This window comes from Halichoerus grypus, chromosome 9, assembly GCF_964656455.1.
Source record: "Halichoerus grypus chromosome 9, mHalGry1.hap1.1, whole genome shotgun sequence".
NCBI classification, from domain to species: Eukaryota; Metazoa; Chordata; class Mammalia; order Carnivora; family Phocidae; genus Halichoerus; species Halichoerus grypus.
In genome coordinates, this window is record NC_135720.1 from 54910757 (window position 1) to 54937250 (window position 26494).

General features: G+C 34.5%; 1 protein-coding gene and 1 pseudogene across 2 annotated transcripts in view; one reads left to right on the top strand and one right to left on the bottom strand.

The window, feature by feature from the left end:
- The window catches only part of LOC118555836 (programmed cell death protein 5 pseudogene), a 33574-nt pseudogene extending 9307 nt beyond the window's left edge, over positions 1 to 24267 (top strand).
- The window catches only part of LIN28B (lin-28 RNA binding posttranscriptional regulator B), a 128190-nt gene that overhangs the window by 31300 nt on the left and 70396 nt on the right, over positions 1 to 26494 (bottom strand). For both annotated transcript variants that reach the window (XM_078054396.1, XM_078054397.1), the window contains exon 3: positions 25589 to 25773. In XM_078054396.1, the coding sequence (XP_077910522.1) occupies positions 25589 to 25773 (185 nt within the window). The remainder of the gene's footprint in view (positions 1 to 25588; positions 25774 to 26494) is intronic.

The window sequence follows — 26494 nt, forward strand, 5'->3', positions numbered from 1 at the left end:
ACCACGTGAACTAAACCAGTCCTACTGTTGCCCTCTGGCACCTTACCCTGCTGTATTTTTCTTCAAGCAATTACTACTACCTGACTTTACATTATGCATTTATTTGTAGATCTGTTTGTCTATCTGCCTCAAACTCTAAAATGTTTGCTCCAGAATGGCAAAACCCTTATATGCCTCATTTTCTGCTATATGCTCAGTACCTAGAACAGTGTTTGACCCACAGTGGATAAGCAACAAAAGTTGGTGGAATTAATGATTTTAGAGATGAGGGAACTGAGGCATAGGGAAAGTTAATTGCCCAAGGTCAGAGCTACTTCATTCAAGAAACATTTACCGAGGACTTATATACCACACTAGGTGCTTGGACCTAGACAAACACATTGATAAGGAAGATCAGATCCTGTCCTCATGGATTTTACATGTCAAAAAAACTCAGATCATAGGTCTAATGGCCTACTGTTTTTTCTAGTACAAACACTTCTTTGAAACTTTAAAAAAGTCCTTTGGGAGAACTGAACAAAGCTAGAATACAACATTCCTTAACAATTCAGTTATAACTGCTGTCCCCTGGATGCCTATTTCTTTTATTTGTTAATAACTGCATTTTTTCCTTTTTTTAAAATTGAGATACAATCGGAGGCGCCTGGGTGGCTCAGTCGTTAAGTGTCTGCCTTCGGCTCAGGTCATGATCCCAGGATCCTGGGATCGAGCCCCACATCAGGCTCCCTGCTCAGCGGGAAGCCTGCTTCTCCCTCTCCCACTCCCCCTGCTTGTGTTCCCTCTCTTGCTGTCTCTCTCTCTGTCAGATAAATAAAATCTTTAAAAAAAAAAAATTGAGATATAATTCATATACATTATATTGGCTTCAAGTATACAAAATAATGATTCAGTATTTGTATATATTGTGAATGATCACTAATCAGTCTAGTTAACATTCATCACAATATATAGGTACAGAACTTTTTTTTTTGTGCTAAGGACTTTTAAGCTTTACCCCCTCAACAACTTTCCAATACAACTATATTTGTTTTCTTTTAGATGTACTTACTTAGCCTAGGTAAGCCTCATATGCCTTTTAAAACATCATTTGTAAGAGAGTCTTTAAGTATTTTATACCATGCCTTTAATTTCCTAATAAAACAAAGTACCAAATTCAACATTTCTCAGATATTTTGGTGATCTGTCTGACTTAAACAAGAAAAAAATCTTAAGAAAATTAATGAAGCCTATAATTGGCCTGAATATATATAATATAAAGTGATTTTAAAACATTTTAAAATCATTTAGTACCAATTAAAATTACTAATTATGAAAAATGCCATTTCAGAAAATAGAATGAAAACACTACATGGAAAAAAGAATATCTAAGCTTCAGATATATATATATTTTTAAGTGGTATTAGATAGCACATCATATATTGCTCATTAGGAGAGAGACATGGTCAAGTTTATAGTTCTGAGTTCTGGCCAGTTTTTGCTCAGTATCCTACCTATTGGACTTCCAAAAGCAGCTTGGCCATACACTACAGGACATCAAACACTTCCTTCCTGAGCCAAAAAATAAGTAATTTTTTTACCCTTGTCCAAGTATGTGCAGACATGACAGTTTTTTAATTTTTAAAGAAAATATAATTTTTAAAAAGTGGATTTATGGTTACCCAGAATTTAATTAAACAGGCCCACCTATATAAAATATATGTAGAATGAACAAAGAGTTCCTTCAGGTATTCTTATATTTCTTCTTAGTCTGTGATGAGATTATTTATCTGCTTTTTCTATTACTACTCTTAATAGTCTGTTAGACTATTCAAAATATATATACCTGTAGCATTATTTTCCTCTTCCCTGACAATACCTTTCTAACACATCATAGATCTAAATTTTGCTTATTACCCAGTTATAAAATATTAAATATCAGAGGTAAATTTTTTAACAAATATGAATAGATACTAAACTGTTGCTGTTAAAATAATCTGCAATGACTACATTAATTCAACTCTTAAGAGTATGAAAACAGATCAAACTATATGAAGTAATAGTTTACAGATATGATTAGATTTATGGCTTCATTATAAAAATTAAAATTTCTATTTATAGTACTGTACTCAGATTTACAAACTACAAAACTAGGATTCTTGTACCACAGAAATTCCATGAGTAAAATAACTTGAATTCTATCAAAATACCAAAGGAATTCTTTTGGCACTGATGGGAAGACTTCACAAAGTGATTTTTAAATTCTTTCAGAAAAATAAGTGAGAATTGCTACAAAAATATTTTAGAACGTAATAAGGGGAGATTTGTCTTCCAGGTACTAAAATGTATTACAAATATATAAAAATTAAAACAACTGGTGGAAGAAAAAATAAGACAAAGTATGCAAAATTAGACAGTCCTGAAGCATACATACTAGAAGTATTATACAGAAGAAATCATTATATAACAAAAAGGATTTCACAAATCACGGAAAGAGCTCAAACAAGACACAGAGTATAAGAAAACTCAGAATAAAGCTTCATGTTACATAAAGTTATGAATTAAATTTCAGATGGATTTAAGAGTTAAAAGAAATAAACCAGAAAAAATATAGATCAATATTCATAAGATCACCAGATGGATAAGAAACAAAGGCAGAAACAAAATGAAAGAACTCACCAAATGAAAAAGCAATAACATTGGACATGCCTAAAATTATTAGAGATGAGCCAAATTATTATTTGTAGTTGAAATATTTTATACCTTGGAAACCACAAATACATAAAAAATTATTGAAATTAATAAAAGAAGTTAGTAAGGTGACTAGTTATAAAATTATATAAATCAATCCTATTTCAAAAAAAGATTATAGAAATAACACAAAATAAATCCCGTTTTCAACAACACACACACACACACACACACACACACACACACGAAGATAACATACCCCAGGATAGATTTCATATATGTGTTTAGATATACGCAACTTTTCTTTTATGCTAACAATGTATAGTTTTTGTTTTCTCCACTTAGGTCCTGCATATTTCTTATTAAGCTTTATCCCTAAGTGCTTTCATTTTTTTTTGTACCTTTGGTAAATGGAATATATTCTTCAGTGAACAGAGGAAGATACAGAGAGGTTCTTTCCTTGGCCATCCATCCCTCCATCCTCCTATCTCCCTTAGCAGAAGGGTCATGGTTTGATAAATTCGTTTACAGCCAGCTCAGAAGAGCAGAAACTATACCTTCCACAGTTCAGAGATTTGCCTCTGCCCAAGAAACACTAAAAGCCAGGTCTATATTCTTGTTAAGTGAAGAAAAACCATGACTGGAGAAAACAACAATAACTCATAGGGACAATGTAACCTAGGGAAGAAAGATACACTTTTTAGAAAATGTGGCTCCGACTGAAATTCTCTGAAGAGAATTTTAATGTAAACGAATTAGATTCGAACAGGAAACAAAAAAAGCTCTCTGGAACTAAAAACATGATTTCAAATTTTAAAACTGAATAGAAAAAAACAGTGACAGGACATAGTCACACCTGAGAACTCAATATTCTGGAAGTTCAAGAGTAATCTTATAACAAAAAGCAAAAAGGAGATGGAACAGCTGAGAGAAAAATGAAACAAAGATCAGTTTAGAAGCACTAACAGCTGAATAACAGAAGTTCCAGAAGGAGAAAAGGAAACGAGTAAAGAAGAAACACATAAACAAGTAACAAAAGATAATTTCTAAATTTCTAAGAAATGAATATTTAGTATAGGTGACATTGTTTTTGTAGCAAGACTTACTCAGTGAAGGAAGTAACACATTCATTTACATAATGGCACAAATTCCTCGAGTTGTTGGAAAGCAGAAACAGTTTGTATACTGGCTTCTTCAGTGTAGTTCTGTTTTATGAACAAAAGTTAATTTGCCTGACCTCATCGAATATATCTTTTCATAATAACACCTTAATTTGCTTTCAAAAGTCCTCCTTCCCCTACTTGTAATCCTTATCATTTGGATAGGGCTCACCTCACCCCTCAGCTCAAGGGCTGGGCAAATGACTCAAGTCTAGCAAATTAAAGGTTACATTATAGTTTAGATTGATAAAATCAATCATAAACCTTTGCTGGAATTGTTCCTAATTCTATCCCCCTTGGCATTTGGATTGAGCACTCAAATCTATATGTATGTGAAACTATTCTAATTCCTGGAATTATAAATTATGTGAGTCAATACATTTCCTTTTTTCCTCCTTATGCCGGTGGTTCTCAGACTTCAGAGTACAACAAAGTTACCTGGTGGGTTTGTTAAAAACAAAATAAAACAAAACAGATTGCTGGGATCCATATCGTGGGATAAGTCTGGATGAGGCCTGAGAATTTGCATTCCTAAAAGATCCCATGTGATGCTGACACTGCTCCAGGGACCATGCTTGAGAATAATTGCCTTAAGCCATTGAGTTGGCTCATATTACTTACACCTGAAAGATTAGGGACCACATTATCTCCAGTCAGATGAAAAACAATAACCCTTGAAGCAAAGTGAAAATTTAAACTGAAATTTTAAATTATCTAGAAAATAATGAAAATAAGTAGAAATTCATACCAAAACCTGTGTAACAATACAGTTAAGTTTTTCTTAAAGGAAAAGGTCTAAAAAATCCTTATTATTTATGAAAATAAAGACTGAAATATGCTAAGTATTCAACTTAGGAAAATAGAAAAATACAACCAAATTAACAAAGAGGACTTTATACAGCTAAGATCTGAAAGTAAAAAAAAAAAAAGAAAGAAAACAAAAGCAGCAGAAAACATACATAAGATAAAAGCTAATTATTTGAAAAGGCTAATAATCCATGAGAAACCTAAATAGGAAGAACAAGAGAAAACAGAAATGTAAAATGCTAGGGATTATTAAAGTTCACTTGCATATATGGAAGAAACTAAAAGAACATGAGAAACTTATTGCCACTTTATGGCAAGAAACAAGAAATCTAAAGGAAGTAAATGATTGCCCAGCAAAACATACCATATATGACCTAACAGGAAGCAGAAAAACCTAATAGATGAGATAAGGCTCTGGAAATATACAAAAGGCAAAGGGCTTAGATGTTCTGCAGCTTAGTTCTATCATCCCCTTTCAAAGCTGTGGGTTCCAAATTATTTTGATCATGCATACTTATCAGTAAAACATTTTTTTAAAGATTTTATTTGTTTATTTGGGAGAGAGCAAACACAAGTTGGGGGGTAGAGGGAGAGGGACCCAGGACCCTAGGATCACGACCTGAGCAAAGGCAGACGCTTAACCAACTGAGCCACCCAGGAGCCCCTCAGTAAAACATTTTGAACAATCATCCCAATATATGTTTATTTGTTTGTATTTATTAATTAGATATGCTCTAGTATATATTATAAAACAAAAAGTATAAAGTAAATAAATATAAAAACAAGTTGTGATTTGTTTTTCACATATAAAGAAATTGAATCTATTATCTTGTCCATCCTTGGAGTGTAGATTTTCCACTTTGGAGTTCATTATTTTAATTATGTTTATTACATTATTCCACAACATAATGACAGAAAACTACCTAATATATAAAGCTAGAATAACCCTACTAATAAAGCATGATGCAGAAAACACATTAAAAAGTCCAAGTATGTGTATGGCCAATAAAATTATCAAACTAAATACATCAGAGCACATCTTGACTAAAAAGGGTTTTGCTCCCCCCCCAGGTATATGAGAATGGTTCAACTTCATAACATCTACAGATGTAATTCATTTTATCAATAAAGTAGAAAAATACAAATTATGTCAATAGATGCTTAAGACTTTTGATATAGTCCAGCAGCCATCCACAGTAACTCTAAGCAAAAGAAAAAGGAAGCAATTAAACATGATGATTATTTACTGAAAAGCAATAGCACACAGATTAAACTTGAAATGTTAAAGCCATTTTCATTAAGTTAGAAGAGGGATGCTTGCTGACAGTGGCATTATCCAAAATTGTTTAGGAAATTCTAGTCCATTCCATAAGAAAAGAAAATGAAAGAATAGATATAAGTATTTTTTTTTATTTTTTTAAGATATAAGTATTTTAAAAGAGTCAAAGCTATCTATCCCCCATACCCATAACTCTTCTTTATAGTAGCAAGAACTAGTAAAACTAAAGGAAAAAATTCATTCACAATAGTCTCCAAAATTATAATACCTAAGAATAAACATCAAAAGGAAGGTATGGAATGGTACTGAAGGACACAAAATAACGAAAAAAAAAATGGTTCAACACAGCTTTTATGCTCCTCCAATCCTATTTTCTTCTCTGCCTCCCTAGAGTAAGCACTACTGTGAACTAGGGTTTATCATGTTTTTATACTTTTACCACACATAGAAGATTCTTAAACATTATCATTGGTAGTTTTTTAAAAATTAGTAAAGATGAAATAATATTGCATGAATCACTCTGCAACTTGCTTTATTATTCAACATTATAGCAGGCTTTTTAAAAAAAGTTATCCAGATTAATAAAGGTAGTTCGAATTTGTTCACTTTAACTCTGTATCACCTAAGAATATGCTATAATTTAACCATTCTTTTGTTAATAGACATTTAGGTTGTTTCCATTTTTTTTGCTATTACAAGCGATGTTGCAATAAACATTTTTGTAAAATTTTCTTTGTGTACATGTGACCATGACCCACACTGAGAAAACATTTTGCATTATGATTCAGTACACACACATACACACACACACACAGCACGACCCAAAAAGTTCATGAAACAATTACTTTTACTACATACCATGTATTATGATGATTTTTATTCTGTAATATTTCATTAAAAAATAATAATGCTATAACCCACCAAGTTAATATAAAGAACTAATGGGCCCCAACCCACAGTTTGAAAACAATGTCCTAGGAAATAAACAATTTTGATTCTACCAGATATTGTCAGTTTGCTCTCTAGAGTATTGTATCGGGGCACCTGGGTGGCTCAGATGGTTGAGCATCTGCCTTGGGCTCAGTATGTGATCAGCGGGGAGTCTGCGGCTTGGTGGAGAGGTCTGTTTCTCCCTCTTCCCCCACCCCCACCTCTCTCTCTCAAATAAATAAATAAAATCTTAAAATAAATAAATAAAGTGTTGTATCAAGTAAGAGTCCCACCAGGATTGTATAACATTCTTCACAATATTGTCAGACTGAAATTTCTGCTAATTTAATGGGAGCAAAGTAGTATCCCATTTAAATTAGTAATGTTAAGTGTCTTTTTGTCTATTGAATATTTTCCTTTTTCATAAATTATTGTTTATTGGCTCATTTCCTATTGGGTTTTTACTTCTTTTTTATTTGTAGTCCTTTATATATTTTGGATATTAAATTCTTTATCAACTACATACATTACAAATATCTTTTCCCACTCTATTTTCTAACTCTGTTTATACTGCTGATGCTAGACTGTTGTATGTCAATTTGGTTATGACTGGTAACTATGTTTCTCAGAATCTCTTTCTCTGGATGGCTCCAGGTTGGAGTTAGCCAAAAGAGAAACCTGTATAAGATTTGGAGGGCAAAAATGAGGCAGAAGCCACTATTCTTGAAGGGTCACCATGGTCAGACATGGTTAACAGACAGACACAGATTGCGTTGTTTTGACATTGCTGATACTCAATTGTTTCTTTTTCTGATATTCAGTTGTTCTTAGTTTGATTTTCTTGTACTGCACTTATAACCAGCAATGTTGTTAAATTAATTTATTCATTCCAACTATTCCACTAATTTTCCTGTAAATAACTATGGATATAAAATCCTACTGCTGTGTGTAACAAAGCATTTCATTTCTTCTTTTTCAATCCTTAGATTTTCAATTTTGTTTTCTTTTCTTATTGCATTGGTAGTACCTCCAGTATTATCAATAATAAACCCAAGAAGGGACTCTAAATGGGCTACTAAAACTGAGGGGACTAAAAGCAAATGCTTAAATCGGGGAACACAGTCTTGTGTCAGCCAAATAGGAAAAAGCAGGAAACTGACTTAACAGCAGTTTTATACAATGGTCCTGTTAAAAAATTGCTATTCATATAAGCTTTTGTTTGTGACAGTGCAGAATGGCTAATGAGGAGGCAGGCTCAGTATAAAGAACCCAGGTTCAAATTTAGCATACAGCAACCGAGCTCCTCTAACTATAACCATATCCTGCTTTCCCAATTAATGAAAAGAGCTATAAAATTCAGTTGTCCTTAGCATATGATTTTTGAAAGACAGAGCTTTACAAATAATTATAAAAAATTATAGATAATATTTTTAGCCTTCATGGAAAGGCTAAGTAAAATTTTTAGCATTTCTAGGGATTCTTAACATCTTCCATAGCCACTAAGAGTCAACACTAACTCCCTCCCAAAAGGAAGGAAAACAAGACCTGGGTTTTGTTCTTTATTAACTCATATATTTAAAATAATCATACAAAAGACAAGACTACACTTAAAAATTTTAGAGGCCAAAATTCTTGAATTCTTGTTTGACTTGAGATTTTCTTTAAGATGATGGCAAGAAAATTTTCCCTTTACAAAACATTTTCTAAATTAAATATTTATTCTCTGCTTATATGCAAAGGACTTACACTTTAAAAACAGTCCTTCATTATGTGAAAATGTATATGTTAAAAACATTACTTTATGTTAAAACTTATTATGAATCTGGTTTTACTAAAATAGAACCTGATTTACTAAATTACTACTTTTTACTGGTAAGTGCAAGCAGATTAAAATTTATACATTATAAATAATAATAAAAATAAGGTAATCCTATTTATACCAATAAAAGAAAATCTCATTATAGTATGAATACAGTTCAAGTCATAACTCTCAATCTGTTTATTTTAACCAAATTTCAAAAAATTAAAATTCCAGTATAAATTTGAAAGAACCTTTGCATAGGCTCTTCAGATTCATCAGAACAAAATTTGACTTGTACTTCCTTATTAATGGAGAATAAAGAAAGGCTAGCTCAAAGCTGCTAACAACTTCGTAATTCCCTGGATTGTTACTTGGGCTTGGGGCTTAGGACTAGTATTTCATTGGAGGGATTTAGCAGTGTAAAGAATGGAAATTTTTGGTTGATTAGTCTCCATCTTAATCAGTCCTTATTGAGTTCACACAGAAACACAGTGGATACCATAGTGGATATAAACATGATGATTTATGTTTTATAAATTTAAAAGTGATACTCTGAAGAATGTCATATCTTCATTAAAAATATACATACTTAGTATTAGAGGCTAAATTAATTTCCTTTTCTGAAAAGATCTCCAAATTTTGAACTATTAGGCAATTCTCATAAACTCTTATATTGAAACCATACTATGAATATTTGATCTCACTTTCACCAAGACCACAGTCTAAAGGAAGAAAAATCATATAAAGTTACTTGTTAAACCCACAATTTCTATTTGAAGTGTCATTAAAGTTGCTTCTGGAACATTTTTTTCTGCATTACTTTACTATTTATTATGCTTAGAATAAAACAGCAATCAGAAAATCAACCTAAAATTTGTGATGATTTGCCACTTGGCTTCTGCCCATTCTCATCAGGCATCTGGGGAGACCTATGCAGCGCCAAAGGAAGCTCAGCCCCACACAATGTCTTGTGCAGGGTGCTGAGAATGGCACATTGTCTGCCCAGTCTTAACAGAGGTCACAGCAGGGAGAGCATCTGCTAAGATAATGTGAATGAAGGAAACAACTATAATTGCCTCATTAAGAGATCTCTGGCAAAATAATCACAAGAAGAAAGGACTTGGGAAACCACCCTAAAATTAAGTCTACAAATAAGGAAAATTTGGGGTAGAATAAAAAATGCTTAAGAATTAAGGGAATGTGGGTATTCCATTGGTTTTACTAATGCCCTTAGTCACTATATAGATGAATGGAAACTTTGATGCAACAGTTCAGTTATTCAACTTCAGCTCTTGCCAGTCATTAGTAGGAAGCAGAAGATGCAAATCCACAGCTGTCCAGGATACAAACAAATGTGAAATAAAGTGTGGTGGGAAATTGTTTACAAGGGACCAAAACATAGTAACTAAGATTTAAAGTCTATATTTTGCAATTACAATGAAACACAATTAAAGGAACATTTTAAGAGGGAAAAGTAAAAGATAAAAGACCAAAGTCTAAGAAAGACAAAGGAGAAATTGTCTCTGCTTGACCAATTTACTTTCTTCTATTTTCTACCACTACCACTTAAAAATACATTTTTCTTAAAAGTCAACAGTATATAATTACAACTAAATCCTGTCACTTTCCAATTATCAGCCAATATAGGTGCACATACATTTTATTCAACATTGTTGATAAACTAAAATTATTTTGTAGTAAAAGCTAAAGTAAATGTTATTCCAGTTTAAATTTAAACTAAATATTCAAACTGGACACAAGACTAAAATGTGTTGAAACTGACAAGTTATTTTTGTATTTTCTGATATTTTGATGTTAAGCTTGGTGAACTTAATTTGTACTATACAGTTAAAATTTATTATTAAATAGAATCTTCAATTATGGCTACTAAATTTTTCTGATTCCAACAAAAACAGTAAAATTAGCTTGTTACACCCATAAGCCAGGTTTAAAATAAGCAAACTATTTGATGACTTTGATGTTTTGCACCCAAAATGTGCTGGCTAATTTTTCCATTCCATTTACCATTCCGGTCTTTAAACTGCCTTAATCTCCTGCCCTCAGATGTTGACCTTGTAAGAATAGGGGTCATAGGTCAGAATAGACAGACCTCAAAGGATCTGGACTATCAATTCATGCCTGAGAGATTTCTCTTCCACAATAGGAACCTACTAAACAGCAAATTCCTAAATCTAATCACACAAGTATCAGGGTGAAACAGTTATTTATTGGAATTTGTTGATTTACAGTTTTCAAATATCTCCAGCATCTAAAGAGCATTTTTCTTTTTCTTTTGGGAGCAGGTTCTAAGATATAATAAATATGAAAATAAAATCACTAAAGAACTTTTAATATGAAACAGATATCCTTAATAAAATGGCATCATAAACTTAAGTAGATTTATTATTTTTAGTGATGCTATGTATGTAGATCTCAAAATGAAAAAAACATAGCACTATAATTCCTAACTATAAAGTACCTGAAAAACTTCAAGTTATACCACAAAAATAATGAGAGAAAGATGTTATACTGCTGAGGTAGGTGGGGGAGGGGGTGGAAGAGGGTTACCACTAGTTAGTTTTGAGCTCACTTGCTCTAAAGGTAAATAAGGGCATTAAAATTTTTTTTCTTTTTAATAAACAAATGAAAATATACAGTCTTTCAATGAGAAAATCCTAAGCAGATTTAAAAAAATCTTATGGCTTCCAAAACCTTTTTGCAAATTTAAGGAATTTGAAATAAAAAATTATGGCCAAGTAAAAATAACTTTACTATCATATACCTTCACTTTTATTTTTAAACAAAAGGCAAGTTAGCTCTTCCAAGCTGAGAATAAATTAGACATATATAATGAGATTCTGTTTATATTCACCTTGGTCTTTTTGACCACAAATGTGCCATCTAATACCAATTTAATACTGGACTATAAGGAATGTCAAATTTCATAATTAGTTTTTAAGTCTACATGAAGAACATCTTAAAAATGACAAATTTTTTTAATATGATCAAATGAAAGGAATTTCTTACACTTCAACGTGAAAAGCAGTAATACGGAACATCATAACAATTAACCTTCTTTCTAAACAAAATATATTAAAACTTCAACTTATGAAGAAAAATCAAAAAGCTTAATCATGTGCTAATGCAGTGATGCAAATGAAACATTGCTTGAAATGAAATGAAAGCAGTAGAACATTGGTATTATATTTTGTTATTTTAAAAATCGCAGGTCAACATTGTTGAAAGGAACTGCACCATAATGAACAGCACTTCTTGGACCGTGTGGCTGGGTCAAAAGATGTGGAAGGTTAAGGAGAACAAAGAAAATAGTCCCTACCCTAGAAAAAATTTAGAATAAAAAAGGAGATAATAAAAGAAACCATAAACCAAAAAAAAAAAAAAATGAAGCTTATATGTATACAACCAATATATACATTTACCAGGTATATATGCACTTCAAATGTTTTTAAAGCTTACATGTATTTTTATTCCTTAATCATTAATGATTAAAATCCTTTAACCTTCATAGAAAGATTTCCAGACCATCTGTTTGAGTCCACACCATTTTTACTAATATAATACATTTGTTAATATAAACTAAAATTTTATTACATGAAACATTTAATTCTCTATTATAGCCTGACATGATACTTCCACATAAATTCTAAAAATTAACAGTGGCAAATAAAAGAATCATTTTACTGTGTTTCCCCATAATTTCATTCTGTTAGAAATTTCTTCTTTTACTTCACAGTAAATTGTGGCTTTATAAAAAAATAAAAGTTATCAAGTATAGGCCAGATTTTGAGGGGAAAAATAAAGTTTTAAATTAACAACAACCTTCATTTTATTATAAAGAGAGCTTTATAGGGGTCATTAAATCTCTACTCTTTTGATAATGTACATACAAAAATAAACAGCAAAAATAAATCTGAAATTATTTCATTTGAAATTTTTCTAAAAGATTTTAAATGTGGAGGATTTAAAATAAGAGAAAATAACACTGCTACTGAGTAACTGGACACTGGTAACTGTATACTAAATTCAGCAGAATTTTAAGACAGAAAAAAAATAATCCCACTTTCTTTTGTAGTTTATATAAAATTAAGATAGAATCCTTAAAATTATTTTATATTTCTTGCCACAAAGACATAAATCTTCACAAAATATGGTTCTACATATATATATATATATATATATATATATATATATATATATAATATATATGATATTTAGAATTGAACAAATACTTTCTTTTGAGTGATGGAACCAAATTTCAAGTTTGTTAAATATGTTAATTCCATGTAATAAAAATTTTACAGTTTTAATTTTTTAACCTGAAACGACAGAAATTAGATTCAACTTTGTAATTTAAAAACATTCCAAGAAAAAAGAGATATTCTTTTGGACAGATGGTGTTTGAACAATTCATATTATTCATAAACAAAAAATGAGCCTAAACCTCAACCCCATACAAAAATTAACTCTAAATAGATTGTTATGTAAAACATAAAACTATAAAACTACAATAAGAAAACATGGGGAAAAAATCTCTGTGTCCTGACATAAGCAATAATTTCTTAAACATAACACCAAATAAACATGACATAAAATAAGAGATTGATAAGTGTCCTTATCAAACTGTAAAACTTTAGTTCTGTGACAGATATTTAAGACAGTGGAAAAATAAGGGCGCCTGGGTGGCTCAGTTGGTTAAGCGACTGCCTTCGGCTCAGGTCATGATCCTGGAGTCCCGGGATCGAGTCCCGCATCGGGCTCCCTGCTCAGCAGGGAGTCTGCTTCTCCCTCTCCCGCTCCTCCCTCTTGTTCTCTCTCTCTCTCACTCTCTCTCTCAAATAAATAAATAAAATCTTAAAAAAAAAAAAAAAGACAGTGGAAAAATAAGCCACAAACTCAGAAAAAAAAAAAAATCTGTGAGTCATATGTCTGACAAAGGACTAGTATCCACAATTTTTATATAATGAGCTCTCAAAATGCAACAATAACAAACAATCCAGTAAAAATGGGCAAAAGGTATGAACAGACACTTCACCAAAGATATAAAGATGACACAAAAACATTTAAAAATGTCAATATCGGTAGCCATAAGGGAAATGAAAATTAAAACCATGATGAGATATCACTATACATCTATTAGACTGGTTAAAATTTTTAAAAAATTCTGATAATATCAAATGCTGACAAAGATATAGAGCAGCTGGAACTCATATACTGTTGATGGGAATTCAAAATAATACCAACACTCTGAAAAAAAAATTGGCATTTTCTTTTAAAGCTAAATACACACATATGACCATATTATCCAGCAATCCACTCCTAGATAAATGAAAACTTAGTTCACAAGAAAACCTGTATACAAATGTTTGTAACAGCTTTGTTCATAATCATCAAACTGGAAACAAGCCAAATGTCCTCCCACAGATGAATGGATTACAGTGTTACATCCATTCAATGGAATACTACTAAGCAATAAAAAGGCATGAACTACTGATACACTCAACAACTTGGATGAATTTCAAAGTCATTATGCTGAGTGAAAAAAGCCAACTTCAAAATAAACTTAAGCCCAAATTAGTAGAAGGAAGGAAATAACAAAGACCAGAGTGGAAATAAATGAAATAGAAACTAAAAAGACAAAAGAAAAATCAGTGAAACTAAGAGCCAGTTCTTTGAAAAGATAAAATAGAAAAGCCTGGGATGCCTGGGTGGCTCAGTCGGTTAAGTGTCTGTCTTCGGCTCACGTCATGATCCGGGGTCCTGGGATCAAGTCCCGCACTGGGGAGCCTGCTTCTCCCTCTACCTGCCGCTCTCCCTGCTTGTGTTCTCTCTCTCTCTCTCTGACAAATAAATAAATAAAATGTTTAAAATATAAAATAAAACAGAGGGTGCCTGGGTGGCTCAGTCGTTAAGCGTCTGCCTTCGGCTCAGGTGATGATCCCAGGGTCCTGGGATCAAGCCCCGCATCAGGGTCCCTGCTCAGCAGGAAGCCTGCTTCTCCCTCTCCCACTCCCCCTACTTGTATTCCCTCCTTGCTGTGTCTCTCTCTCTCTCTCTCTGTCAAAAAAATAGATAAAAATCTTTAAAAAAAAATAAAATAGAAAAGCCTTTAGCTACACTTACCAAGAAAAAAGGAGGATTCAAATAAATGAAATTAGAAATAAAAGAGGAGACATTATAACTGATAACACAGAAATAAAAAGGCTCAAAACAGACTATGAAGAATTATACACCAACAAATTGGACAGCCTAGAAGAAATGGATAAATTCCTAGAAACATGCAACCTACCAAGACTGAATTATGAAGAAATAAAAAATCTGAGTACACCAATTACTACTAAGGAGTAATAAAAAGTTTCCTAACAAGGAAAGTCCAGGACTGCATCGCTTCACTGGTAAATTATACCAAACATTTAAAGAAGACTTAATACCAATCCACTTCAAATGGAACACTTCAAAAATAAAGAAGAGAAGGGAACACTTCCAAACTCATTTAATCAGGCTAGCATTACCCTGAAACCAAAACCATACAAGGATACTGTAAGAAAAGAAAATTACAGGTCAGTATCCCTGATGAATATAAATGCAAAATCCTCAACAAAATATTAAAAAATTGAATTCAACAATACATTAAAAGGATCATACATTGTTATCAAGTGGGATTTATTCCTGAATTACAAGGATGGTTTAACATCTACAAATCAATAAATGTAATACATCATATGAGCAAAATGGAGGATAAGAGTCATATGATCATCTCAAAAGATGCAGAAGAAACATCGGACACAATTCAACATCCATTCATAATAAAGTGGGTATAGAGGAAACACACCCCAACATAATAAGAGCCATATATGACAAGCCCACAGCTTAACATTATACAATGGTAAAAAGCTGAAAATTTTTCTTTCAAGATCAGGAACAAGACAAGGATGCCCACTCTTGCCACTTTTATTCAACATAGTACTAGAAGCCCTAACCAAAGCAGTTACATAAGAAAAAAAAAAGTCTTCCAAATTGGAAAGGAAGGTGTAAAATTGTCTCCAATTGTAGATGACATGATATAGAAGCCTCAAAAGATCCCACCAAAACATTGTTAGAACTAATAGACAAACTCAGTAAAGTTGCAGAATACAAAATCAATATACAGAAATCATTTGGTTCCTATACACTAATAATGAACTATCAGAAGGAGAAGTTAAGAAAACAGTCTCATATACAATTGCATCAAAAAGAATAAAATACCTAGGAATAAATTCAACAAAGGAGGTGAAAGATCTATACACTGAAAACTACAAGACATTAATGAAAAAAATTGAAGAAAACATTTACAAATAAGTGAAAAGCTATTCTGTGCTCATGGACTGGAAGAATTAATATTGTTAAAACGTCCATATCACCCCAAGTGATCTACAGATTCAATGGAATTCCTATCAAAATTCCAGAGGCAGTTTTCACAGAAATAGCATACACACACCTAAAATTTGGATGGAACCACAAAAACACTGAATCCAAAGAGACCTTGAGGAAGAACAAAGTTGGTGGCATTGCACTCTCTGATTTCAAACTGTATTATAAAAGAATAGTTATCAAACAGTATGGTACTGGCATAAAATCAGACTCATAGATCAATGAAACAGAACAGAAAGATCAGAAATAAACTCACACATATATGGCCAATTAATTTATGACAAAGGAACCAAGAATATACAATGGGGAAAGGACAGTCTCCTCAATAAATTGTGTTGGGAAAACTGGGCAGTCACATGCCAAAAAATGAAACTGGACCACTATCTTACAACATGTACAAAAACCAAATCAAAATAGATTCAAGACTTGAAGATGAGACCTGAAACCACAAACTCCTAGAAGAAAACATAAGGTTTAAGCTCTCCGACATCAGTCTTGGCAATGATTTTTTGGATTTGACAACAAAAGCAAAAATAAACAAATCAACTAAATCAAACTAAAAAATTTCTACACAACAAAAGAAACCATTAACAAAATGCAAAGGCAACCTATAGAATGGGAGAAAATATCTGCAAATCATATATCTGATGAAGGGTTAATATTCAAAATATATAAAGAACTCATACAACTCATTAGCAAACAAACAAACAATCTGATTAAAAGTGGACAGAGGAACTTAATAGATATTTTCCCCAGGAAAACATACAAATGGCCAACAGGTACATGAAAAGGTGCTCAATATCACTAATCATCAGGTAAAGTCAAATCAAAAGCACAATAAGACATCACCTCACACCTGGCTATTAACAAAAAGACAAGAAATAACAAATGTTGGTGAGGATGTGGAGAAAAGGGAACCCTTGTGCACTGATGATGGAAGGGAAGGGAGGCTACACGTACAGCAGACTTATCACTGCTATTCCTTATTTTCACTTGTATTGCATTTTCCTACATCACAGTTTCTTTTGAACAGCTTTTTTTTTTTTTTAATATTTTATTTATTTATTTGATGGAGAGAGACACAGTGAGAGAGGGAACACAAGCACGGGGAGTGGGAGAGGGAGAAGCAGGCTTTCTGCAGAGCAGGGAGCCCGATGTGGGGCTCGATCTCAGGACCCTGGGATCATGACCTGAGCCAAAGGCAGACACTTAACGACTGAGCCACCCAGGCACCCCTTGAACAGCTTTTTAAGTATCTGGGAAGTGTATATTGCCATCCTCCCCTCCTGGTTCTCTGCACCCAACTGTCCCACTGTTGGTGGGAATATAAATTAGTTCAGTCAAAATGGAAAACAACATGGAGGTTTTTCAAAAAATTAAAGATAGAACTACCATATGATCCAGCAATTTCACTTCTGGGTATATATTCAAAGGAAATGAAATCATTATCTCAAAGAGGCATCTGCCCTGCTCCATGACCTCTGCAGCATTATTTACAATAGCTAAGACACAGAAACAAACTAAAGAGCCTACCGACAAATGAATGGATGATGAAAATGTGAGATACACACACATACACACACATGAATATTAATCAGCCATAAAAAAGGAAGGAAATTCTGTCATTTGGGACAATTTGCATGGATTTTGAAAGCATTATCCTGGGTGAAAGAAGTCAGACAGAGTAAGATAAATACTATATCACCTTACTTATATCGGAATCTAAAGAAACCAAACTCATAGAAACAGAACAGATTGGTGGTTGCCAGAGGTGGAGCTGGGGCCTGGGTAAAACAGGTGAAGGTGATCAAAAGATACAAACTTGTAGTCATAAAACAAATAAGTTCTGAGGTTTAATGTACAGTAGTGCATGGTGACTAAAGTTAACAATACTACTGTATAGTGTATTTGAAAGTCGCTAATTGTAGATCTTCAAAGTTCTCATCACAAGATACAAACTGTAACTGTGACGTGATGGGTGTTAACTACACTTACTGTGATAATATTTTCCCTATATATACATATATGAAATCATTATGTTGAACACCTTATTATATCTAATAAAACTGAGGGGAAAAAAGGTACAATTCCACTTCTATTTATGAAAAGACAAAATTACAGTGATAGAGAATAGGTCATTGGTGGCCAAGGGTTTTATGTGGAGGAGAACTACAAAAAACAGAGGGAAAAACAAAAAGACAGAGGGTCAGGACACCTGGGTGGCTCAGTCAGTTAAGCGTCTGACTCTTGATATCAGGGTCGTGAGCTCAAGTCCTGTGCTGGGCTCCACACTAGGCATGGAGCCTACTTTAAAAAAAAAAAAAAAAAAAAAAGAGGGAAATTTTGGGGGTGATTGACTGTTCTGAATCCAGATTATGATGGTAACTAGAAGAACACATGTGTAAAAATTTATAGAACTGTGCACCAAAAGAAAAAAGTCAATTTTACTATATCACAATTTAAAAAATAAAATAAAAACAACCCTCTAAGCAAACAAGATAAACAGAAATGCTTACTTTTTAAAATAGAAATTAACTGGAATTCTAGCTTTCCAATACTTAGCAAACCACAGCAATTATTTAATATCGTTATTTTAAATATTTTATAGGCTATGAGTTTGAAAGTAGCATATGCCAGTAAGTAAGAAGTACTCAAAAAATAATGAGGACATGTCAAAAGGATGCAGAAGGGAGGGGGGTAGGGGGATGGGGTAGCCGGATGATGGGTATTAAGGAGGGCGCATGTTGTGATGAGCACTGGGTGTTATACGCAACTGATGAATCACTGAACACTACATCAAAAACTAATGATATGCTGGCTAACTGAACATAATAAAAAAATTTTTTTAAATTAAAAAATAAATAAAGGACACAGAAACCAGCTGGAAGGGTCTCCTAGGGACAGAATCTGAAAAATCTGAGCATTAAAATAAATAATATAATTTACTGAAAGAAACAGAAACTCATGATCCAAATTGAGACAATAAATAAATGAAAAATGGAAAATCTGAAAGAACGGGATATTTACATAGCCTCAAAGTATCTCATCACAAATTGCTAATTAATTACGAAAAGAAAAAGTAGTGGGAAAAATAAAAATCTTCTGCCATCTGATACAATACGAGGAGAAGAACGCAGCATCACTTCCAAAGCATTCTTGTCAAAGATGAACAAGCTCAATCTAATCATAAAGAATTATTAGACAGACTCAGGCTATGATCTGGATTCATCCTGGTGTTTTTCCACTTGTCCCTCTCACCCTTACATTGTCTGTAAACTGAAAGTTAGATTGAAAGGATTTTGTTAGGTTCAAGATACACATTTTTGTAATACTTCCAATTTAAAGGAAACGTAAGTGTTGGAGAAACAAGTTTAAAAACACTAGCATGAATCCCAATTATGGCACCTTCTATAAGACAGTTCGCTTAGTCTCTTTAACAAGTTAATGTCATAGAATTCCTCCCTATAAAGCATGTGTGTGTGTAGGGAAGGGCTGTTCTAGACTACAAGAGACTTAAGACATAAAAAACTAGGGGCGCCTGGGTGGCTCAGTTGGTTGAGCAACCGACTCTTGGTTTTGGCTCAGGTCATGATCTCGGGGTCACGGAATTGTGCCCCATGTTGGGCTCCGTGCTCGGCAGGGAGTCTGCTTGAGATTCTCCCTTTCCTACTGCCCCACACCCATCTAAAATAAATAAAATATTTTCATAAAAGACATATATAACTTACTGAAAGCCATGTTCCTTAATTGCATTCTGATTTGAAAAAAGCAGCCGCAAAAGATAAATTTTGGACAACTGGGGAAATTTTAGAATGGATCAGGTGTTAGATGTTATTAAGGAAGTACTATTTTGATAGGGATGAATGAGGCATGATATTACACTGTTATGCATCTATAGTATACTTCATTTTTAAAAAAGATTTTATTTATTTATTTGACAGAGAGAGAGAGTACAAGCAGGGGGAGAAGCAGGCTCCCCGCTGAGCAGGAAGCCCAATGCGGGGCTCAATCCCAGGACCCTGCAACCATGACCTGAGCCGAAGGCAGATGCTTAATGACTGAGCCACCCAGGCGCCCTATAGTATACTTTAAAACTTTAAAAAATTTCCACAATGTTTACAATTATTGAAATATAGATGTGGGTATATATGGGTGATGACCATACCATTTTTTTCAACATCTTTGTATTCTGAAAATTTTCATAGTAAAAAGTAAAAGGCGGGGGGGGGGCGCGACTGGCTGGGTCAGTCAGCAGAGCATGTGACTCTTGATCTCAGGGTCATGAGTTCAAGCCCCACATTGGGCTTAGAGCCTACTTAAAATTTTTAAAAATTAAAAACTTAAAAAGTAAAATGGAAGGAAATAGTAAGAAGAATCACACAAAATATTAAGAGAAAACAGCATAACAGAAATTAATCCAAGAGCTGGTTCTTTGAAATAAAAAAATTCTTAAGGAAAAAATGCAACAAAAATAGATAATGGGAAGTGACTAGAAAATCCAGAATATTTTAAGATTTTTGAGGATATTTTACATAACTAAGCTAATAAACATGAAAATCTGGATCAAAGCACAATTTTATTCTCATTATTAAGGCTTTCTCCAGAAGTAGACATAGTTAATAATCATAGAAGAAACCAAGAAAGTTACCAAAGATCTCTGAGGTCTTTATTTAGGGAGCAAATCAGTGCCTTGGAGACTCTTGCGAACGTCAGTTAACACTGCCACATCCTGCTCTCTCTCTGTTTCAGTTTCTATACAAGAGCCTCTGTGCTGCTTACTTGATTATTTTACTGCAGTTTGTCTCTGTCACTTTACAAAAACGGTGGCACACAGAAAACTGGAATTGCTAATCCTAGTGACAAAAATTATAAACGTCCTGAACTATGCAGTTGGAAATCATTAGGTACCAAATTGTGTAAAAACTTTCATCGCAGTAAGACACACAACAAACAAGAGATCTTGAAGGAGTTATTCACCCTCTGATCACCACCAACTTATACCCTCACATTCTTTCTAGCACCCCAACTGCAGCAATTTTAGAACCCCATCTGTAACCCACACACCACGAGCCTGCCACTTTTTCAGTCTTCACTCCTTACCTAGTTTATACTGCATAATCCATCATTACAACTGCTCCCTTGCATACATCATCAGTGCCCTCGCTTCTCTCCCTTTGTTATTCTCAACTAGGAAAGCCCCAACTCTAATTAAATCCATCTTTCTATTTCACAGTTGTAGCCATGAAGTCACCAGTGGCTGGAGAAAAAACAATCATACTGACTGACACTACTTTAAATTCATGTCCACTAATCGTCAGTGGGTTTTTGGTATAGCCTGGAATTCTACCTTTTCTCCACAATGCCCTCTTTTAATTTCCTATTTCAAAATTTTTTTAAAGACTTATGTATTTATTGAGACGGGGTGGGGGGAGAGTGTGCACACCTGAGTTGGGGGAGAGGCAAAGGAAGAGAATCTTTAAGCAGACTCCCTAATGAGCATGGAGCCTGACACGGGGCTCGATCTCACAAACGCATGAGATCATGACCTGAGCCGAAACCAAGAGTCAGACACTTAACCTACTGAGACACACAGTCACCCCTTAATTTCCTATTTCATACCTTCTTTCTTTTTAAATCTCCAAACCTCCTCTCCCAAGCAAGGAAATCCCTCCAGCAATTGTCCTCCTCTTTCCTGCATGCTCAATCTTCCCTTTCTACTGGACCATTCCCACTGACACATTAGCAGGCTATACGTTCTTTGCCTCCTCAGCTGCTGCTTCATTTTTCTGCTCTCATTTATAGGAAACTCAAAAAATTGTCTATACTTGCTGTCTCCACTTCCTCTCCTTTCCTTCTGTTGAACACAACCCGCTTAGACTTTTACTCCCAACAGTCCACTGAATCCGAGCTTGTCAACTTCACCAGTGACTTCCTTGTTGCTAAATGCTCAAGCCCTGGTGGTCATCTTAATCATTTCACCATCAGCACCATTTCCAACACCAGAGACCCTTTCCTTCTTGAAATACTTCTTTCCTTGACTTCTGAGACAAAATCCTCTTGATTTTCCCATTTCCCTCCTTCTAACCTAATGCCTTTTGCTATTCCTCCTACTCTTCCTGCTCCCTAAGTGCTGGAGTGCCCCAGGGCTGGGTTGTCTTCTCTTTTCCATGTGTACTCACTCTGACAGTGATTTCGTTCAGTCTTAAGGCTGTAAATATCTTTCTGTTGACTATTGCCAAGTTTTTGTCTATAGCCCTGGAACTCCATACTCATGTATCCATCTGCCATACCTATTTTCCCGTTTGGATGTCTACTATAAATCTCTAGCTTACATATATCTGACACCATACTTCCGATTTCCTGCTCCTTCCCTAGTCTTCTCCCTCTTGGTAAATGATCCCTCCATCCTTCTGGCTGCTCAGGCCAAACAAACCTTGGAATCATCCTGAATATTCACTTTCTCTCACAGCCCACATCTGATCCAATAGTAAATCCTGTTGTCTCTACCTTCACAATGTCACGATTTTTGTTCCTCACCTCTACTGCTACCATCCCAATCTGAACCATTATCTCTTTGCATTAATGAAACTGCCTCAGAATTGAGTGAAATTGTAGGACATCCAGCTGGTGTTGTGGAGAACAGTTTGGTGTGGGGGTAAAAATCTCCATACTTTTGGTGTCAGAAACCAAGTGCTGTGTAAAAGTAAAGCAGATACACAAGAGAAAAACAGTAGGGAAGAACTGGGTTTTTCATAGTGGGAAAGAAGAAAACAGAGTTCTTTCCTAAACAGCGAACTTCCGAATCAATAACAGCAAATGAACACCTTGATAGAAACATGAGCAAAGGACAAGAAACATATAATTCATGGAAGAAAAAAATGAAAATTGACATAAAAATATATTTGACCTCTAATCTAATCAAAGGATGCAAAGGAAAAAAATGAGCTGTATCTCAACCTATATCATTGGAAAAGATTTTTTTAAAGATTTATTTATTTATATTTATTTATTTATTTGAGAGAGAGAGAGAGAGAGAAAGCGTATGCATGAGCAGGGGGAAAGGCAGAGGGAAAGGGAAAGAGAGAGTCTCCAGCAGACTCCCTACTGAGCACAGAGCCTGATGCGGGGCTCAATCCCATGACCCTGAACCAAAATCAAGAGTCGGACACCCAATCAACTGAGCCACCCAAGTGCCCTGGAAAAGATTTTTAAAATGACATCATTCAGGGCTGCCTGGCTAGCTCAGCTGGTAGAGCATGTGACTCTTGATCTCAGGGTTCTGAGTTCAAGCCCCATATTGGGTATGGAGCCCACTTTAAAAAAAATTCAGGGGTGACTGGGTGGCTCAGTCAGTTAAGCATCTGCCTTTGGCTCAGGTCACGATCTCAGGGTCCTGGGATCGAGCTCCGCATCAGGTTTCCTGCTCGCCGGCAGCCTGCTTCTTTCTCCCTCTCCTCCTTGCTTGTGCTCTCTCTCTCATATCTCTGTCTCTGTCTCTCAAATAAATAAATAAAATCTTAAAAAATAAAATAAATTGAAAACACATTCAAAAATGTATATTTAAGGGAGAGCCCTCGGAGCGTGGCCACGGCTAACCAACCCCGGACCGCCGCAGCACAGCGGAGGAGGGGCTGGAGGCTCTGAGGAAGCAGAGGCCGGCGGGACTGCGGGCGAAGCACCGGGATCCTGGCCAGGCAGCACAACGGAGGCAAAGCACAGGGAAGCAGAAATGAGAAACAGTATCTTAGCCCAAGTCCTGGATCAGTCAGACCGGGCCCGCTTCAGTAACTTAGCACTTGTAAAGCCCGAAAAAACTAAAGCAGTAGAGAATTACCTCATACAGATGGCAAGATATGGACAAGTAAGTGGGAAGGTATCAGAACAAGGTTTAATAGAAATCCCTGAAAAAGTAAGCCAACAAACAGAAAAGAAAACCACAGTTAAATTTAACAGAAGAAAAGTCATGGACTCTGATGAAGAGAACGATTATTGAAATTTAAGATGTTTAGAGACTGGAACTTAATGGAACAGTTCTAGGACAGATAATGCTGGGTAGAAGTAAGATCTGATTGTTTACTTTGTTTATTGTCTATATGCCTTTTAAAAAAATAAACTTATGCAAAAAAAAAAAAAAATGTATATTTAAGGGGAGCCTGGCTGGCTCAGTTGGTAGAACATGTGACTCTTCATCTTGGGATTGTAAATTCGAACCTTATGTTGGGTGCAGAGATTACTTAAAAAAATAATAAAAATCTTAAAAATAAAATGACATCATTCTATGAACAGTCTCCTTTTTGAAGGGGTTGTATATTGGCCCTAATCATTTCTGGAGAACAGTTTGGAAATAGATACCAAAATTTTTAAATGCCTTGTTTTTGATCCAGATTTTTCAATATTTATCCCAAGGATATAATCAGACAATTTTTCAAAAACGTACATATACAGATTCCCACTGTGGTACTACTGAAAAGGTCAAAATACTCAAAATAGCTTAATTTTAACAAATTACTTCAGCACTGTTTAAATTCTGGTGCATTCAAAAAATAAATTTTGGGGGCGCCTAGGTGGCTCAGTTGTTAAGCATCTGCCTTCGGTTCAGGTCATGAACCCAGGGTCCTGGGATTGAGCCCCACATTAGTCTCCCTGCTCTGCGGGAAGTCTGCTTCTCCCTCTCCCACTCCCCGTGCTTGTGTTCCCTCTCTCACTGTGTCTCTCTCTATCAAATAAATAAATAAAATCTTTAAAAAAAAAAAGTAAATTCCGGTATATTCACACAGTGGGAATTTATGCAGGTGCTAATGATTGATATGAAATGTTCCTTGATATACTGTTAAATGAAAAAAAATTCAAGTTTCTAAAATACTGCATATATATTATGAGTCCCACCTTAGTTAGGATTTCAAGTGATTTTTTTCCTGACTTTATAATTTTTTATATTGTTTGAATTTTTTATACATCAGTTATCTTTTAAAAACAGACAAAACAATAAAGGTATTTTCATTTGAAAAAAACAGGTGAGGTGTTAAGATGTACAGAGGAATAGCACTGTCTGTTGGGAATCCTGACTCCTCATTTGTGATCTCAGAACAATCTGGTGGAAATAGTGCAGAGTTCAAATTGCAAGATAGCTCATATTCTTTTTTGTTTTAAAGATTTTATTTATTTACTTATTTTTTTTTTATTTATTTGTCAGAGAGAGAAAGAGAGAGAGCACAAGCAGGGGGAGTAGCAGGCAGAGGGAGAAGCAGGCTCCCCGTTGAGCAGGGAGCCCACCATGGGACTGGATCCCAGGACCCCGGGATCATGACTGAGCAGAAGGCAGCCACTTAATCGACTGAGCCACCCAGGCATCCTGATAGCCTATATTCCTGATAAAGTTTATTCAACTACACAATGGTGGCATTTTATTTACTTTGGTTAAATTATATTAAGTCCAATATAATAAAAATGAAAAAGATTTTCAGAATTTTTTCCCAAGTACAATAAACTCATAAACTAACAAAGTAAAATGATTACCTATCTCCCTTTGGTTTTCTTTTTTGTAGTGTCTTCCCTTTGGGTCTTCTTTCACTTCCTAAACAGGGGTTCCCACCAGGTCCAGTTACCCGTATTGATTCAAGGCCTTTGGAAGATTTTTTAAATGTGAATTCCACTGGTTCTCCTTCTTTTAGGCTTCTAAATCCTTCCATGAATAATTTGCTCTGTAAAGAACAGGGGAGGGACAGAGAGAAAGAGAAATCATGATTATCAATACTTTAAAGTTTTCTCTATGATTTAAAAATTAATATAGCAAGATATTCATTACTATCCATTATTAGGTATAAAGTCTCTTTTAAGTTCAGTAAAACTTATACCATTTTCAAATTTCCTGTTACAGTGCTACAATGGAAGATAAACTAATACCATTTTAAAAGCAATTTGGCAATACTTACAAAAATTTTAATGTGCATATTATTTGACCCAGCAATTCCATGCCAAGGACTCTCCTACAGACATACTCACACACAAAGGTTCAAAAACAAAAGCAAAAGAAGACCTATATCAAAATTCACTACAGCACTGTCTGTTAAAAAAAAAAACTACAACTACCAAACTGGAGGGTATTATGCTGAGCGAAATAAGTCAAACAGAGAAAGACATGTATCACATGACCTCACTGATATGAGGAATTCTTAATCTCAGGAAACAAACTGAGGATTGCTGGAGTGGGGGGTGGGGTGGGAGGGATGGGGTGACTGGGTGATAGACACTGGGGAGGGTATGTGCTCTGGTAAGCGCTGTGAATTGTGCAAGACTGTTGCATCTCAGATCTGTACCCCTGAAACAAATAATGCAATATATGTTAAGAAAAAAAAAAAAAGAAGAAGGTAGCAGGAGGGGTAGACGAACCATGAGAGACGATGGACTCTGAAAAACAAACTG